General features: G+C 42.6%; 1 protein-coding gene across 1 annotated transcript in view; it reads left to right on the top strand.

Annotated features, from left to right (window-relative positions):
- The window catches only part of AFF3 (AF4/FMR2 family member 3), a 523,007-nt gene that overhangs the window by 492,829 nt on the left and 11,715 nt on the right, over positions 1–18,463 (top strand). The window contains exons 15-17 of the mRNA XM_035001779.1: positions 836–957; positions 10,611–10,674; positions 12,903–13,039. Of these exons, the coding sequence (XP_034857670.1) occupies positions 836–957; positions 10,611–10,674; positions 12,903–13,039 (323 nt within the window). The remainder of the gene's footprint in view (positions 1–835; positions 958–10,610; positions 10,675–12,902; positions 13,040–18,463) is intronic.

Raw genomic sequence — 18,463 nt, 5'->3', positions numbered from 1 at the left:
AAAAACACGTTTTAAATAATTTCTAGTCATTCCCTTTGGCTTTTCCTATTCTTCACAGACAGCTAATGAGGATCAGTCCATTTGTGACCTGAACAACTTCTCTTTTGCGTGAGTCAGCAGTTCTTAAAGCTTGGTTCCTGGATCAGCATCACCTGGAACTTGCTAGAAATGCAATGTTCTCAGGCCCCACTCCACGCCTACTAAATTCAGCTCTGGACGGGTGGGGGTCCAGCTGTCTGTGTGCTGACAGCTCCCTCCCACCCCCGGGATGATTCTGATGCAGAGTTCACCTTGGAGAACCACTGGTCTAGCCAACTGGGAAAAGTAGGGGCTTGAGTCCTAAGCCCTGGGCATCACCGATCCACAGTAGCTATTTGAACGCGGGCAAGTTTCTTAACTTCAGCCAGCCTCAGTTTCTGGATCTGTGAGAGTGGGCCACCAAGAACTTCCCTTTTGATACTATTATAAGAATGACATTTGACAACACGTGTGAAAGCCCTCGACACGAGAACTGGAATGCATGTATTTCTTTTTCTTCATTTAAACACAAGGGATCGGGATGCCTGGGTGGCTCAGTCGGTTAAGCATCTGCCTTCGACTCGGGTCATGATCCCAGGGTCCTGGGATCGAGCCCCACATTAGGCTCCCTGCTCAGCGGGAAGCCTGCTTCTCCCTCTCCCACTCCCCCTGCTTGTGTGCTCTCTGACAAATAAAATCTTAAAAAATAAACAAACACAAGGGATCATCAGTTCTAGCCTAGAACACAGGGCAGTGGGTTGCTCTTTCAGCCAGGTGGCCTGTTTCTGAAAGACTGGTGTGTTGTTTTTTTGTTTAGAAGGCCACTCACAACAATTCCGAAAACGTTCTCCACAAGTCACGGCCACAGACAGAGCCATGGTCTCCCGGTGCCAACGGCCACAGGGACTGCAAGAGGCAGAAACTTGTCTTCGATGATATGTGAGTGTGGACTCTTTGTTGATGTGGTGAGGGGCAAGGTAAAACAGAAACTCCGAGGGTAGGAGGGTTACATGAGTGACTGGGTCAGGTAAGTGTTGCCTTCTCAGAGGGAACTGGAGCTTGACTTTGAACACCCCCCGGGGTCCTCATGGGCCTTTTGAAAGGCTACGACAGCCAGAGCTGCTGGGGTTGCATCCGAGATGTCAGGAAGCTAAGGCAAATGGCATTCATGAGCCTTATATTTCTGAGCACACCTGCATTTTGGGCTGTTGGCGGTTGTATGCCACCAGAAAGAGAAGCATTTTTGTTTTCGTATATTATAATAGGCAAAGAATAATAGCAATTCACTCCTGGTTTATTTCCTTCTAAAGTGCTATATTCTTTATAATAGCATAAACAGGTCTTAAACAGGAAAAAAATGTCCTGTCATCCTTCCCCCCAGCCCTAGCGCCTGAAACCCAAGTATTACTTCCATTTCCAGCACCAATTTAAAAGGAGAAGAAGATGAATAAAAGTAACAACTTGGAATGCTCTTGAGATGCTGAAAATGACAAAGGAGAAGTGATAAAATGGTACTGGAAATTATTTAGGCTCTTAGGGAAAAAAAATATGTGTCAAGCACAAGCCTGGAAGACAGAAGATATGGGCGAGAGTTTGGCTTGAATCCTGTGTTCAGCGTTAACTGTTTAACACGCATCCAGTTCATGTCTGTGTGAGGCGCCACATTAAATCCTGGGGTGGAACAGTGTGCAGCACTGAGACATCCTGTCCTCTAATTGCTTACAGTCTGGCTGACGGACAGACTATAAACCACTAACACCACCCAAAATTGGAAAAAGTGAAGGGTTCCAAATGTCTTCGAGTCCCAGCTTCCTTATCGGGAAAAATGATAGTCATGACACCTCTCTCCTGGAGGTTCTCCTAAGACCCAGTTAGATGAGATCTCCTGAGGGTGACCATCTGTGCAGAGGTGATGACTCTTCCATCCTCATCTTCCAGCCAACGTCTTCTCTGGCCCCGACTTCACCCAGAGCCTGGACACACTCTATTTATTCACCCTGTAGACTTCTTGAGAAATGAGAATACAAAGTTGTAGTTCTCAATTTATACTTGGACTTCAGTGAGCTAATTAAGGGCACAGAACTGGGGAGTTGAAAGCCAAATCCACGTTTTTGGTTTGTTCCACTTACTGAACACATTCCAAGATAATTGGATTTATGAAAGTTTAAGGGTGGCCCAAGAGGGCGACTGTTTTTCTCTTCTTCCCATCGCGGCTACAGCTGCACTCAGCCCCAACACATTCTCTTCCTGGCCCTCACCACCTCCCCTTCCCTCGGCTTCTCCACTGCCCTAAGCATCGAGTGAGGGAAGTGGTAATTAATCCCCGGGGTGGGTGCATGTAATGGGAGGACAGTCCCTTGGTCAAGTACACATATAATTAGGGTTTGGTGGTATAAACTGTTCACATGAGCTCTAACCATTTGTAAAAATGGGAGGTTATAATTGTGTCTGATGGTAACATGGCAGTTTGCATTCAGAAGTCATAATCTAATAACGTGATCAAACACAACGTGCATTAGACCCTAAGGTGCTTAAGACATCCAACATTTCCAGCAGGTGATGTTAAGGGCATGATATTTAAACACACACACAATGGTATCACATGTATTAATACAATGATATTAAACACACATATGGAAAATTTACATATAAGGAGCTTTCTAGTATATGGACCAAAAAGCTAAGTCAGAAACAGCAACAACTAAATGGCCGTACTTTGATCTGCAGTTTCTTGGACTACTTACAAGAGGAAATGTTTCTCAATCTGCTGGGGCTATTGCTAATATAATTTTTTCACTATCTGTGTCAAAGAAGAAGCTGTCATCATTCGTTCTTCCCATTAGCAATATGTATAATTTTTCTGGCTGACAGCTACAATAAAAGTGTTTCTCTTTTTCTGGATATAGATATAATAGAATAAAAAAGCACTCTTACATACCCATCATATGGAGAGAGAGATGTCATGTTCCAATTGCTATGTGTCCCAGTTGATTTGTAATCCATAACAAGTAAAATAAACAGGCAACTCGAACAGCCACTCAACCACTGAACTAAGAAAGTCTTGGGAAGATCCTTGAAGCTTGAAAAGCAAAACTAGGCATTGTCTCTTCCTTAAAACAATAAAAATACATGTCCCTTAAGAGGTGGCTGGGCTAGGAAGTCACCTAAACTGGTACAGAATGTCTCCCAGGTCCAGTTGGTATGTGCTGAGTACTTACTAAGGGCCAGGTACATTGGCTGGAGTTAAGATATGCAATTAATGAATCCTCAGTCATTAATTCAGGGCGCAGGGAGGCACATGGGTGGCTTCCCCAGGAAAGTGCCTTGGGACCACTGAACTTCCACCTTCGCCTGCTCCGCTCCGCTCTGTTCTGCACCAGCTTCCCCCCCACCAGCAGCCTCGTTGACAGACGAGGACCTGGCTCCAGTCACTTTCCTTGACTTCTCCTCACTGAAGGCGTCAACAAGCAGTGAGACAACCAGAAAGGCCACCAGTGGGAAAGAAAGAGCAAGCTAGAGAAATCGCCCCGGAGTAATTTAGAGTTGACAGAAATCCAGTTACAATGATCCAAAAACGAACAGATGCCACACTGTCATTTGATTTTTAAAGCCGCATCATGTAGCTTCTAGAAAAAAAGGAAACTCATCCTTTTGTATTATAAATACTGGTTAATGGTTGAATAAACATGCGATTCAGACAACAGCTGAATTCAGTGGGCACTTAATATCAAGCGCTGAATGAACACAGCTGAATTAGAATAACATTCCCAGGAGAGTAATGCCAGCAGTTCCCCCACCCCACCCCACCCCCGAGAGTATAAGGAATCTACATGAAGGTAAATTTAAATTCACGGGCTTCTCAGCCCTTTTTCCTGTGTTACTTACCAAGTAAACAGGCGCCAATTTGTGTCTTTGGGATGCAGATGGAACCGAATGCAATAACACTTATTTTAAGAATGTGATCCAGGTCAGCTTGTTCTGCCTAATTTGCAGGCTCGGATTGGTGGCAGTGTGATTGCACCTCCTCCCCGACGTTTAGCCGTGCTCGACAGCCACTGCTTGACAGCCACGGTTTTAAGGTGACACTGGTGTGATTGCCAAACTTTTGTTAAAAAAAAAATCTGTAAGAATTTATGTCAATGAGTGACAGCATTTGATTCAACCCAGAGCCTAGAAACTGATTTTATTAGTGCGAAGCCATGAGCTGCAAATTACTTTGTGACAGGGGAGTTCTTGGCCCAGGAACATCGAGAGAGAACAACTGTGTCATGAAGGCCTTGGTACAGAAGTCCTGAGCAGAGCTGAGTGGTGAAGTTCTTGGCTGGGAAATCAAGTCTCCTTTCCCAGCAGCCATATTGCTGCATTGGGAAGCCAGCGAATCCCGAGTGCCAGCACTGCAGACAGGCTGTACTGTCTCCTGCCCATATTTCACAAGGAAGAGCCAGTCACGATCATCACATTCATCACAACCACCAAACAGTCCATCTGTCCCCGTGACACCAGTAACAGGAGCCCAGCTACTTACACCTCCCGACATTGAGAAAAGACTCCCTCGACCATGTGCCACTGAAGGCCATAGAGTGTGAAATGTGGCCAGTGGGGAAGGAAGAAGGTTTGGCATTTGTGATGTAATTATGCTCAGCAATCTGTAGCTAAAAGGATTTAATTTTATAGAGGATGGGAAGAGTCCGGTACATAAAAGGTCAGATCTCCTGTGGCATGATTTCATCAGAGGACACCAATTGAAATCCTTGAGGAGGTGATAGTACACTGAGACAAGGCACGCCCACAGAGGGCTTGCTGTGGCCATTGTTCTTCTCCTGACGGTCCCCCTTCCCCACCTTACCTGATAGACCATTAGTACACCTTTTTTTTTAAGATTTTATTTATTCATTTGAGAGAGGGAGAGAGAGCACAGAGGGAGATAGAGAGGGAGAAGCAGACTCCCCACTGAGCAGAGAGCCTGATGCGGGACTCGATCCCAGGACCCTGAGGACATGACCTGAGCTGAAGGCAGACACTCAACCGACTGAGCCACCCAGGCGCCCCCCATTAGTACACCTTTATGTTCTTCATATGGAATTTTCTCCTTTATGAGATCCCGGTCTCTCAGCCAAGTTATTTTGTTCTAACTGAAACAGAGACACAGAGAAAGAAAAAGGCTAGACTTGGGGTGGTGGGGAGTAGTGAAGGACAATGCCTTCAGACCTCCCTGATTGAAATCTTAGTTCTCTGATCATTTTAAGAGTCTGTAAAACTGGGGCGCCTGGGTGGCTCAGTTGGTTAAGCGACTGCCTTCAGCTCAGGTCATGATCCTGGAGTCCCGGGATCGAGTCCCACATCGGGCTCCCTGCTCGGCGGGGAGTCTGCTTCTCCCTCTGACCCTCCTCCCTCTCATGCTCTCTGTTTCTCATTCTCTCTCTCGCAAATAAATAAAATCTTTTAAAAAAAAAAAAAAGAGTCTGTAAAATTATTTTATTTTAAATGTCACACCCAGAGAAGAACAACAATCAAAGTGATGAGTTTCCATTTCAATAGAAAATTGCTTTTGACTGAATGACAAAAACCTGCTACACTTAGCCTGTGCATCCTGGAAAACACGCTGTTTTCTGTGCATGACCAGGAGAGAAGCAGTCATGGGCAAGAGCCCATGGCCTGTATGAGACACAATGAGTGATCACTTGTGCTTCTGAGAAGCCAGGCTCTGGAGACCCTGGGGTCCCAGCCAGCATCCAGCTAATGGAAACAAAAACTGCATTTGAAACCTTGCTGCTTAAATGCAGTGTACCTGCTTCCCTCAAAAAGCACTCATAAAGCCAACACCAGCCCGCCAGAGTCCCTGCATCTGAAGTGCCCTCCTCAGTCGTGTTCACTTTAGTGGATTAAAAAGAATTGCAGGATCCCCCGCTATCTGAAGGTAGAGCGTTCCTATGAAACCATTTGTAAGCCAAAATTGTGTAAAGTGAGGAATATCCCGGCTCTCCGAGAGCTCGCCTTGCACTACTTCACTTTGAAGAAAGACCTACATTAGTACAGTAAGGCTTTTTTCGGAAGCGTGAAAATCCTCTCCAGATTAGCAAAAACCATTCTGGGTCTTTCGTAAAAGCCAAGTGGCGTACCGCAAACTTTCAGAAAGCAGTGGGGGAGTGCCTGTACCTAACTTCTTACGTGTCCTTCTTTGTGAAGAAAGTACTTCAAAGCTGAGGGACACAGTAACACCCATGGGACTTATCAGATGACAAGCTGACAGAATATCGGATGATGAATTCATTTGGTATGCAGTTGCCTATTTGTCTGATTTGGACTTCAACTTCCCTAAGAAAATTATCCAGATTTCTGCTGTGCCAAGGAACCTGTTTGTTCAAACACATTGAGCTCCCATCCCTGCCAGTTTTCACAAAACAGGCGGCTCTGCTGGTGGGGAGGGGGGTGCATTTCACAGAGGTAGGAATTACAGAAAGAAGGCTGCCATCCTCTCTGTGGGAGACCATTCAACTCGATCTCAGCCATGGAGCAGAACAAAAAGCAAGGTTGCTTTAATACTCCTCTGCCAGAAGAAATATTGGGGTAGTTCAAACCCTGTTGCTGCTCAGAACTAAAGCTGCGTATTTATAGGTGGGGGTAGTGGGAGGGTGAGGAGAAGAAAGAAAACATTCTATTTGGATCAAGTGTTGAGATTTCTTTTTTGTTGCAGAGAGCTCTTACAACAAAGATATACATGGCTAAGCCTTGGCTTTTAAAAGGATCACTCGCAAGCCCCATTTCTGAAGAGCCCAAGATACACAGTTAGTTACATGTATGATGTTTAATTGAACTTTCATTAGGTTTATTGATGTATCATCATAAAATACCATCACTGTGAAAAAACAGTACAAGGAATGTTATCTAAATGAAAAACGAAAACTCTAGGCTTTTCATGTTAAAAAAAAGAAGCTTAGATCACAAATCTGTTTGAACACTGAAATAATTAGATTTTATTGTAGGACCTGGGCCAAGTTATAGTCTGTAAGTGCCCCAGGGGTGACCACAATTCTACCTTCCTCCTGACTTGTACCCTGACGTCAGAGTGATGCCTTCATGATAGTATGCGTCCACTGCACAGCTGGACAGTGTTCGGTGGCATCCCATTGGCCCCACTGCCTCCATAATGTTCTGGTCTAGGAGCATGGCACTGGAAATACCTGAAAGGAGAAAGTGAGCCAGTCATCAGGCAATCTTCAGTGACTCGGTGTGGTGAGCGCTCCATTACATGCAAAGATGAGAATTCTAACTAATGTGTTTGTAAATGGCCTCCGATGGTACATTTTTTCCCAGCATCTCAGGTTAGTGTCAACTGCTATGATACAGTCAGAAAATTAGATGTGTTACTTATCCACGTACACTATTGTGAGAGTTTGTGACTCAGCCTCCGTATCACGTCTAAAAAATACATTCATAGGCTGCAGATGAAAACAGTGTTGATGAAGGAACATATATGAGGAATTAGGAGATGCCGCCATCCCTAAGGGTAACTTAGAAGGCTGGTTAAAACTAAGATGCCATAGCTTATTGCCAGGAGAATCCTTTCATGAAAATGAAATGCATTTGAAATGATCATCTATTAGTAACAAGGTCTAGAAAACCAGGCAAGAAAAAAATTGACCAAACTCATATACTAGAGTGTGGAGCAGATAATGATGTGGAGAATTTCAAGTTGCCATGGAGACGTTCTCTGGCTTATTGGCTGTGATGCTGCACCCCATTAGAAGCCACCACTCTCTTCTAAGCTCAAAATGAATTCAGTGCTATTCAGGAGGGATTCATGTACCTTCTCCCATGTGCCTAAAACTATAGGGTGTGGAAGATCAAAGATGTCCACAGCATATTCCCTGCTGAAAATGTACCAGCTACAGAACTGCCCAAGTGCAAAGATTGTAGCCCTATAGCTCAGGAGGTAATTAAATGACTAAAAGTGTAGTGTAAACAAGAAGGGGCATCCAGGAAGGACAGAGATGAGCGTGGACCAAGTTACCAAGGACACCTCACAGCTTAAGAATTTGGGGGAGAGATAACTCATAGAAGGCACTCAGTGAATATGCATGCGGTGAGCAGACTGTTCCAGGTAAGAGGAAAAGGGGGAGCAGAGCAGTTCTAAGACAGAGATGGCATGTGAACGACACAGTGAGGAAGCCACCCATGGCTGTGGTTGAGGGCCTTCATGAGTAACTGGTACAGTTCCAGGGGTTAGGCAAGATCTTTGGGGGCCTGAACTGAGATTTGATCCCGTGGAATCTGGGGATTGATTTTAGGTCTGTGAGTAGGATGGTGATGTAATGAAAGCCATGTTTTACAAACACTGGTCGAGGGTTCAAGCTCAGGATAGGTTGGAGGGGAGTGAAACTAGAGGCCAGGAGAGGTAATGAAAGCCTAGGCCTGGGTAGTGGATGTGGTCACTAAGGAAAGGAAGGATATTTACAAGGAGGATACGCTCACAGCATCTGATAACAGGGAAGAGGAATGGATGAAGATACTGGAACTCCTCTCCTGAGCAGATAGGCTCTGGGAACTCATCTGAAGCTCAGAAGTTAGGTCTGGGTCTGGCCTGGAGATAAGGGTCTGGTCTTCTATGCTGGGGCATTCAGCAAAAAGACAACAAAAAATAATGGAGAGGAATCTAAGGACAGTGCAGCTATTCTCTATGAACCTATAATGGTGGATAAATGTCATTATACATTTGTTAAACCCCACAGAATGTACAACACCAAGAGTGAGCCCTAATGTAACTGTGGACTTTGGGTGATAATGACGTGCCAGTGTAGGTTCATCAGTTGTAACAAATGTGCCTCTCTGGTGGGGGATGTTATGGAAGGTGAGGGAGGCTGGTGGGAAAGAGGCAGTAAGTATATGACAACTCTCTATACTTTCCATTTAATTTTGCTGTAAGCCTAAAACTGCTCTGAAACAAAGGCCGTTAAAAAACAAGGACAGTAGCAACAAAAATGTAAAATGCCAGAATTGAAATCTAAGACCAGTATTCAGTATGTGTTCAAAGGTCAATGTGTGGACAAGGAAGAGAAAACCACACGTAAAAGCAACTAAAACCCATTCAAATGGAAGAAGTGTGAACATCTAGGAGATGAACTAGAGAAACAGAGCCAGTAGGAGCAGGGCCTTCCTATGAAGGACACCTCAGGCCCCCCCACCACAGAGACCCCCCCGAGATGAAGGAAAGGTTTCAGGCCTGAGTGGCAAGAAGAATGATAGAGGGATGATGAGCCAGAGACGGGAAATTCTGCAACTCTGTTCCTTATTTCTTTGTTGGAAAAGTTAAATATTCTCAGCACATTACCGCAGTAATACAATATTTTATGGGGAAGTAAAAGAAAACCAAGGTCCTTTTCTCGCCTCCGTAATTTGTACTTGAAACTAATTATGATGATCATGGTTTGTTTTTTGTTTGATTGATTAAAACGATTAAGATGAGGATAAACTTTTGGGACTGCGATGTCATAGTCATAGTACGCATGGTGTTTCCAAGCATTTTGACCTCTTTGGATAAAAGGATGCTCTGACCACCTAATATTGCAGTAAGGGGAAAGACCCATTAGAATCTGAAAGAAGAGAGTTCAGAATAAGCATATAACAATAGGTGAGTCAGTCTGTGATTAATGTCACTATTTACATCTTACCTCTCATTTGGGGAGTCCTGGCTTATATTGGATATGCAGGAATAGGTCAAGTTTATTGATTATATAAAGACCCATAATGTAAAAAAGCTTATGCTGATGGTACCTAGAGTATGCAGATTTTTAAAAATCTATCAGACTAAGCATTTAAAGGTACTGTCTGATGAGTAGCTTAGCATAACTTGGGGTCATTACACACACTCAGATCAGTCTCCATATGAATTACCTTCCTCCCCCAGCAGAGTTACTGCTGGCCAGGGTTATTGCTTTAATAATGCACATGTCTGCTGTTAATGTTTACCAGCCAGCTAATCAGAACTCTGGAGAATATATGCCACGTTTGCATTGTTACAAGGTAGACATCACTTTACAATTAACTTCATTACAACTGGAATATAATGATACAGTATTACCTCTTTTCATGTTTCACTGTGAAGCCCTAAAATAATTATATATAGATACATACAGTTGTAGGTGCCATTTATGCATATAAATGACAGGTACTTTCATAAGAATACATAAACATACTCGCCCATACATATCATACAGTTATTATGAGGTATATTTATGATCTTTACATTAAAAAGGGATTGTTGTATACAAATATCGTGTAAAATAAGATTTTTTTACTTGTTTTCTTAACTATGCAATAAGAAATCTGATTCACAAATTAGGCACTGGGGAACCATGTTAAAATCACTGTAAATGTAGACTATCTGCATATATTGAGTGTGTTTTGAATACCTAATTTAAGAGAAAAGGAATTGTGATATTTCACATATATGCAGTAATTTGAGAATGCAAAAATGCTTGATTCCCTATTAAACAGATTTTGAAAATTGTGATTCAAGTTTGAGTAAAAGGGAAGAATATTTTCAAAAGATCTTGCGCTTACACAATAATGACATTTAATATTCTCTCCTGTAGGCCACGCAGTGCAGATTATTTTATGCAAGAAGCTAAACGGATGAAACATAAAGCAGATGCAATGGTAAGACCCTTTTCCTTCCAGATATGTTCTTCCAAATTATGTTTGTACTGCAGCTTCATCATTGGGGCAATATAGCTGGGGTAATTATAAAATCTATTACAAGGATGGCTGGGTCTGTTAAATGGAGAAATGTTTATATAATCAAGTGCTCATAACCCAATAAATTATGACTTCAACCAATAATGTCTGACTGGGAGAAAGTCCCGGATAAATGAATATTTCAATTTAGTTCTAAGGTTTGAATAGTAACTAGAGGCAATGGAGTCAGTGGGTGGTAGTATTTTGTTCCTTTAAAAAAAAAAAAAATCTAGGTTTGCATTTTTCTTTCTTGTTAGCCTGGCCAACCCTTGGCTTGGTCCCAGGATCAAATCCCTTTTCAAAAAGACTCCTGTTCTGCCTATGTATCTGCCAAAATTAATACTTCCTGTGAAACTGTACAACACAGAAACTATTATGCTGCACATAAGACCCTAAAGTCACCATGATTTGATGTTTTCAAAAAAAAAAATAACTTTTCTTACTTGGATAATCTCCTGTTTTGGAAAGCTTGACTCCTCCAGGCAAGAAATAGAAAACTTCTGTTTTTTTTCTGAGAGATCACATGGTTGTTCCATCTTAGGGTCTCCTCCAAAGAGACTCCTTCCTACCTAGTAATTCCAGTTCTGTTCCCCTCCAGCATTCCTAACTGGCATTAGGGCATTTCGAATGTCCTTTAGGGTATTATTCCAGTGCTGAAGATGCTGAAACCAGAAGTGTACCCTTCTCCCAGTAATGTTGCCCATCAAACATTTATTTGTATGAAGCTCTCTGCCTAGGTACACAGGTGTGCAGGGGAAATAAGCAGAGTTATCAGAAAATAGACGAGGGAAATGGAAGGTCCAGTTCTTGTCCTCACAACCCCACAGTCTGATGGAGAGTTCTGGTCACCTGAAGAAGCTGATGCGTGGTCACTATTGGAGAAGGGCACCAAATGTTAAAGCAGAATGAAATTTTCTGCCTGAATCACCCAAGGTTTACCAAGATTGTGCCTTTCCTATCAACATGCTGCTCCAGCCAGGCTGATGCCCTCCTGGCCTCTGAGCACACCTCACTCATGCCAGCCAGTGGGCCCCTGCAGCCGCAGAGCCTCACACACACACTCACAGCTCCTCACACCTTCTGCTTCCTCCCCAAACCCAGCCAAGTCGTACTGCCTGCCTACTCTCATTTTCAGGTCTCCCCCCTGAAATCCCCCCAGCCTCTCTGAACCCCCTGACTTCCGCACTTCTTACCATCTCTTTGCATTGGACTCTTGGCTTTACATTTTATCAGTTAATCACAGACTGCCTTGCACTTTGAACTATACCGTGGGTACACGTTTTCTCTCCTCAAATATATTCTGGGTTCCTGGAAGGAGCTTTTGTGTATCAAGTGCACGCTGCACAGAACTGGGTGCTGTAAAAAATACTTGTTGAATGAAAGGACCTCCTTAGTCTGAAAGCGCTGCCAAGAAATATTTCTCTATGGCCTATTAGGGTTATAAGCTGTTTAAAACCTTGATTTGCCAAGGAGGGAGAGTTTTGCTCTCCATTGGTGCTTTCTACGGTATCCATTATGAATGAGAATTGTTTTTAGAGGCAAGACCTAGATTAGTAGAGTATTTGTGTAATTCTGTTTGGGTTGATGAATGAATATGTGAAAACTGGGAAGATTATACAATCTGAATTTAGAATATGTAATTACCACAGAGAGTAACAATATGTGGAAGTAGGAACTTCACGTGTAAGTTCAGATTTATGAGAACCGAAGAATATGACGCTGATTCCCAGTTATCCTCACTGACGTGGGGGGAAATTAACATACATTTAGACAACTTGAGATAATCCCCCCAGGTCATTTTTTATTTAGCATAGCATGGAGGGACAAGGAGGGAAGTTGCCCAGCAATTAGGGGTTAGAAAGAAAGAGAAATTAGAGCAACCGTGTAGTTCTGACCAATTCTGATTGGCAGTTGTTGTATGGATTTGGGACATTTCTGTCTGTAACCATTCACTCATTTACCCTGAACCAGTAGCAATTTGCAAAAATAACTAGAGAAGGAAGCATCCTATTTCTTTCTTCTCTCGGCTTCATTCACAGGATTTTGGAACTTACAGTCGGGTTTCTCAAATAAAGTGTATAGACTATGTGACAATGCCGTTTAAAAAAAACTGTACTTAAGGAAGACACTGTATTAACTCTGTTGATCAGGTGGAAAAGTTTGGAAAGGCTTTGAACTATGCTGAAGCAGCTTTGTCATTTATTGAGTGTGGAAACGCAATGGAACAAGGCCCAATGGAATCCAAATCTCCTTATACGATGTATTCGGAAACAGTAGAGCTCATCAGGTAAGCACCGTGTCTTGTTGGGGAAGTGGAGTGGGTGAGGAATGTATGTCGGTACTCTGAATACAGAGAAAAGAATGCCAGCCTGCTCCATCAGCTACCAAGAACTAATGTTCATCCTCACAAAGAGGAATATAAGATTTTGCAAGGCACTTTCACACACCCTGCCTCCTTTGCTGTCTTTGTGAGTGAGCAGGAGAGTTCCTCTAACCCCTGATTGCTGCAGAAAGCAGGCTGAGCCCTGAGCCCAAGTGAGATGTGACATGCCTACCTCACCCGGCTGGGAAGTGGCAGATTTTGAACTAATTTCACCTTTATGCTGCCTTTTTTTTTGTAAATCAGAATCAGGTTAGTATAATAAAAATCCTAACTCCATCAGTAAATGATTCAGGAGTATTTGATGAGAGGAAAGAAGATTCAGGGGGTATTGTCAGAAAGGAAATCCCTCCTATGATATGCTGTCTCAGGGGTTGCTGATGTTGTTTTGGTCTTAGACCTGAGTGGGAACACCATCCCTCACCTGGGTTGAGACATGTAATATGAGCAGAAGCAGGGTTTCTAACAGGGGCACCGCAAGGGGTTGGATGGGAGACTCTTGTCTTCCATCATGAGACCCAGAAAGACACATCTTTAATGTCTTTTTAATGAACCCTTAAGGGAATCTCATCCATGAACTGTACTGAGAACCTTGTCATATAGTTTATGTCTCTAGTTAGTTCAGCTGCTTGGGATAATATTTAATACCCATATGTGAAATTATCCTTCCCCAAAACGAACTTTAAGAGACTTTTCTAATTCTGGAATTCTTTGCAACATAAGATTAGATATTTTTTTAACACACCTCATCATTCCAGATGAAAGATTTCTAGTCATCTTAGGTTATAACCTTTTTGATCCACTTTGGCCCGAAGATACAACTTGGTATTTTATACCACTTTCCTTCAGTAAATAGTTTCCAGCCTTTGAAACTGTCATCCCAGCATCAGAGAATACATCATCTTCAAAAAGCACCTCTTAAGAATGTTTTGAAAGTCGGGCACCTGGGTGGCTCAGTTGGTTAAGCGACTGCCTTCAGCTCAGGTCATGATCCTGGAGTCCCGGGATCGAGTCCCGCATCGGGCTCCCTGCTCGGCGGGGAGTCTGCTTCTCCCTCTGACCCTCCTCCCTCTCATGCTCTCTGTCTCTCATTCTCTCTCTCTCAAATAAATAAATAAAATCTTTCAAAAAAAATTAAAAAAAAAAAAGAATGTTTTGAAAGTCAACACTGTTCAGTCATTTTTCTTATTAAAATATTTCTACTACATCAGTGTATTGGTGATTTCCTCATTCTATTTTCTTACATGGTATGCTATTTTTGTCAGTGAAGGAAAGAAATCACCATAGTAAAATACTTAAAATTACTCTAAGAGACCCCAGATTCTCCCCGTCCTTCCTCAGAGCAAGGCACAGACTCGATACCCACAGGCAGGTAGGAAAATGGTGACACTGGATATGGGCACAAAGAAGTAAGGTGTCCTAGAGTGTGACTGCCTCCAGCACAGGGAATTGGGGGGGAGGGGCTCTGATTTGCTTATCGATGTGTCCCTAATCCCTAGAACAGTTCCTAGAACATAGTATATGCTCCATAAATATTTAAATGAACAAATAAGCAAGTCAGAGAGCCTCTGGTGAACTGGACTGTATATGGCCCCCTTTAAGGCATTCAAATTTTAAAAAACAAATAAGGAAACAAATCCACACCACAGTAAGAGCCTGATGCCAGTCACATACACTTGGAGGTGAGGATGTGCTACGCTTGCCCTGCACCGGAGTTAGGACTGGTGTGTTCACTAATGCGAGTATCCTCGCATGACAGAGAACACTATCTTCTAGATAATTCAGACTGAAGAGAATCCCTTAAACTACTCAGAAAACTAAGACAGAAAGTTTTCTTATCTGAGTTAGAAAATAGCATTAATTCACCACTTACATCTGTATGTTGCCTGCCAGGCTTAAGGCTCTTCTCCCCCACCGAGAGACACTTGGGGCTGGGAGCACGGGCAAGGGGGATCTCACCACAAGTGTCCAGCTCAGGATTCCCTCTGTATCCCCATAGGCAAGAGAATTCCTTTCTCCCCAAGGGACACCAAGCACCACAAATCAAAATGGCACCACAAAGCCTCTAAAAATTAAATTGTAATTGGCCTAAAGAAGTAGGCCAGGACCTGCCTGCTAAACCTAAACTGGGTGACTTCCTTTTAAAAGAAAAGATTTAGACAGGACCCAGGGTCTCCTAACATAAGAGCCAAATGTCCAAGATGCAATAGAAGCTCACTCATCATACCAAGAAGCAAGAAATCACAACTGGAATGAGAAAAGACAACCATTTGACACCAATCACCAAGATGAATCAGATGTTGGAATTATCTGACAGGGATTTTAAAACAGCCATCATAAAAATGCTTCAAAAAACAATGATAAATTCTCTTGAAAGAAACAAAAAATCAAAAATCTCAGCAAAGAAATAGTTTTTTTTCATTGTTTTATTATGTTAGTCACCATACATTACATCATTAGTTTTTGATGTAGTATTCCATGATTCATTGTTTGTGCATAACACCCAGTGCTCCATGCAGAATGTGCCCTCCTCAATACCCATCACCAGGCTAACCCATCCCCCCACCCCCTCCCCTCTAGAACCCTCAGTTTGTTTCTCAGGGTCCATAGCCTCTCATGGTTCGTCTCCCCCTCCGGTTTCCCCCCCTTCATTCTTCCCCTCCTGCTATCCTCTTCTTTTTTTTTTTTTTTTTTAACATATAATGTATTATTTGTTTCAGAGGTACAGGTCTGTGATTCATCAGTCTTACACAATTCAGTGTTCACCATAGCACATACCCTCCCCAGTGTCTATCCCCCAGCCACCCCATCCCTCCCACCTCCCACCACTACAGCAACCCTCAGTTTGTTTCCTGAGATTAAGAATATGTTATTTTTTAAAAAGAACCAAATGTAAATTACAGAAATGAAAAATATAACAGAAACAAAAATCTCACTGGTTGGGCTCAATAGTAAAGTGGAGATGTGTTGGTGCATAACCCTGTCAGGAGCTTCCCGGGTATAATCTGAAACCACCCCCCTATACATGGGGGGTAGGGAGACACAGGGGGAAAGGGGCAGACCACTCCAGGTTGGTTGAGTAGGCTAAGAGAACGTACTTGGGTGGCCACAAGATGAATGGATCCCTGCACTTGCCCACCAAATCTTAAAGTTTATATGGAGGCCTCAACTGGGTTCATCCAAGTATACTGTGCAGATAGTTCTCAACACCATATCACGATCTCAAGGCTGTGCCCTTGGAGCAGCCTCTGGGAGCCGAAAGGCAAGTGGAACCCACATTTCAAAGCAAGGGAGGATGTGAGGAGCCTCTAATCACCCGGGCCCAGCTCACAGGGTCCAGGTCAACTGACAGTCACGGCTTTTTGAAGACCTTCCCCAACAAAATGACAGAGAATAGAATCAGTGAAGTCGAGGACGGAAAATAGAATTTACCCAATCTGCGCAACAAAAAGAAATACACTGAAAAAAAAAATGGATAGAGCCTCAAGCACAGTGACAAAAGATCCAACATGTATATCACTGGAGTCTCGGGAGAGGAAGCAAGTGGGACTCAAAGAGTATTTGAAGAAGTAATGGCTGAAACTTGCAAGTTTGGCAAAAGACATAAACCTACAGGTATAAGAAGCTGAGAAAAACCCAAGCAGGATAAACCCAAAGAAATGCATGCAAAGACACATCATAACTATGTTTCGGAAACTAAAAACAACAACCAAAAAGTCCTGAAGATAGTGGGAGAGAAATGACACATTACCTGTCAGGGAGGTAATATGACAGCAGACTTCTCATCTGAAACCATGGAGGAAAGAAGAGAGTGGCATGACATTTTTCAAGTGCTGAAAGAAAAAAACCCGTCAAACTGTGAATTTTAGATTCAGTGAAACTTCATTAAACAGGAATGAAGAGGAAATAAAAATATTCTCCAACTAAGAAAAATGAAGTATTTGTTTTTAACCTATAAAGATTGGCCAAAGGAAGTTCCTCAGACTGAAAGGAGATGACAAATGAAGGAATCATGGAGCATCAGAAAGGAAGGAAGAACAACAGAAGAACAGAGATATGGATTCGTATGATAAACTATCCTCCTCATGAGTTTTACAAATCCTATATTCAGTGATTAAAACAAAAATTATGCCACCAGCTGACACTCAAGACAATGTTATTTAAAAGTAAGTAAAGTAAAGAGACCTAAATGGAAATAAAGTCTCCACGCTTCACTCCAAGTAGAACATGTTAACACCAGTGAATTGTAGTAAGGCACGTACGCATTTGTAAATACCCAGAGCACCCACTAGGAAAACTGTGCACGGAGATATATTCAAAGAGACTACAGATCTGCATGGTGTGGAGCTAATATGATAACAGTATCATTTCTTGAGCATTTACCATGACCTTTACCAATACTATCCTTACAACAGTGCTATGTGATCAGCAGTATTAGTCTTGTTTTATCGATAAGAAAATTGAGGCTGAATCAGATCTGAACCCAGGACTTTCTGACCATTCAACTACTGTCTAAGCTCTCTCAAAAAGTCTGCAACTTGGTATATTATTGGGAGAATGGAATGGCCATTGTCCCCTTAGTTTAGAGAGGTAAGTGGGATTAAGTGAAGTTCATAAAAGCCACTAGTTGTGCACCTGGGACATGTATACAGCCGTCAAAGTAAGAATAAGAAGACGGGGTAAATCCAAGCATTCATTTGAGTACAGGGAGTAGAACATTTTCCTGGAGACTGGGTTAGAAGGATTGAACTTCACTCCATCTTGTCAGCCACTCAGCCATGAATCCAAATTAGTAAAAATGGATGTGTCACCATATACCTGGATAATGCTTGAACTGGTATCACTCTCAACCATCTGTAGCATTTGAACTTATATTGTTAAGGAGCAGAAAGTAGCTAGACGGTCATAAAAGTCATTTTGTTCTAGTGGTCGTAGTAGTATAATGCTTAGGGAAAATGGGGCAAACATCAGCTAGCTTTTAAGAAAGAATTAACACCCTGAAACAAATAATACACTATATGTTAATAAAAAAATAAATTTTTTAATTTTAAAAAATTAAAAATAAAAAGAAAGAATTAACAGATGAGGCACCTGGATGGCTCAGTTGGGCATCCGAGTCTTGATTTCAGCTCAGGTCATGATCTCAGGGTCGTGAGATCAAGCCCCATGTCAGGCTCCGTGCTCAGCCGGGAGTCTGCTTGAGATTCTCTCTCTCTCTCTCTCCCTCTCCCCCTCCCCCTTCCCTCTCTAAATAAAAAGGAAGGAAGGAAGGAAAGAAAGGAAGGAAGGAAGGAAGGAAGGAAGGAAGGAAGGAAGGAAGGAAGGAAGGAA

The sequence above is a fragment of the Mirounga leonina genome, unplaced genomic scaffold (genome assembly GCF_011800145.1).
Source record: "Mirounga leonina isolate KUSES-001 unplaced genomic scaffold, KU_Mleo_1.0 Mir_125, whole genome shotgun sequence".
Lineage (NCBI taxonomy): Eukaryota > Metazoa > Chordata > Mammalia > Carnivora > Phocidae > Mirounga > Mirounga leonina.
Note: the sequence above shows the minus strand (reverse complement) of the source record. Positions and strands in the feature narration are given on the sequence as shown.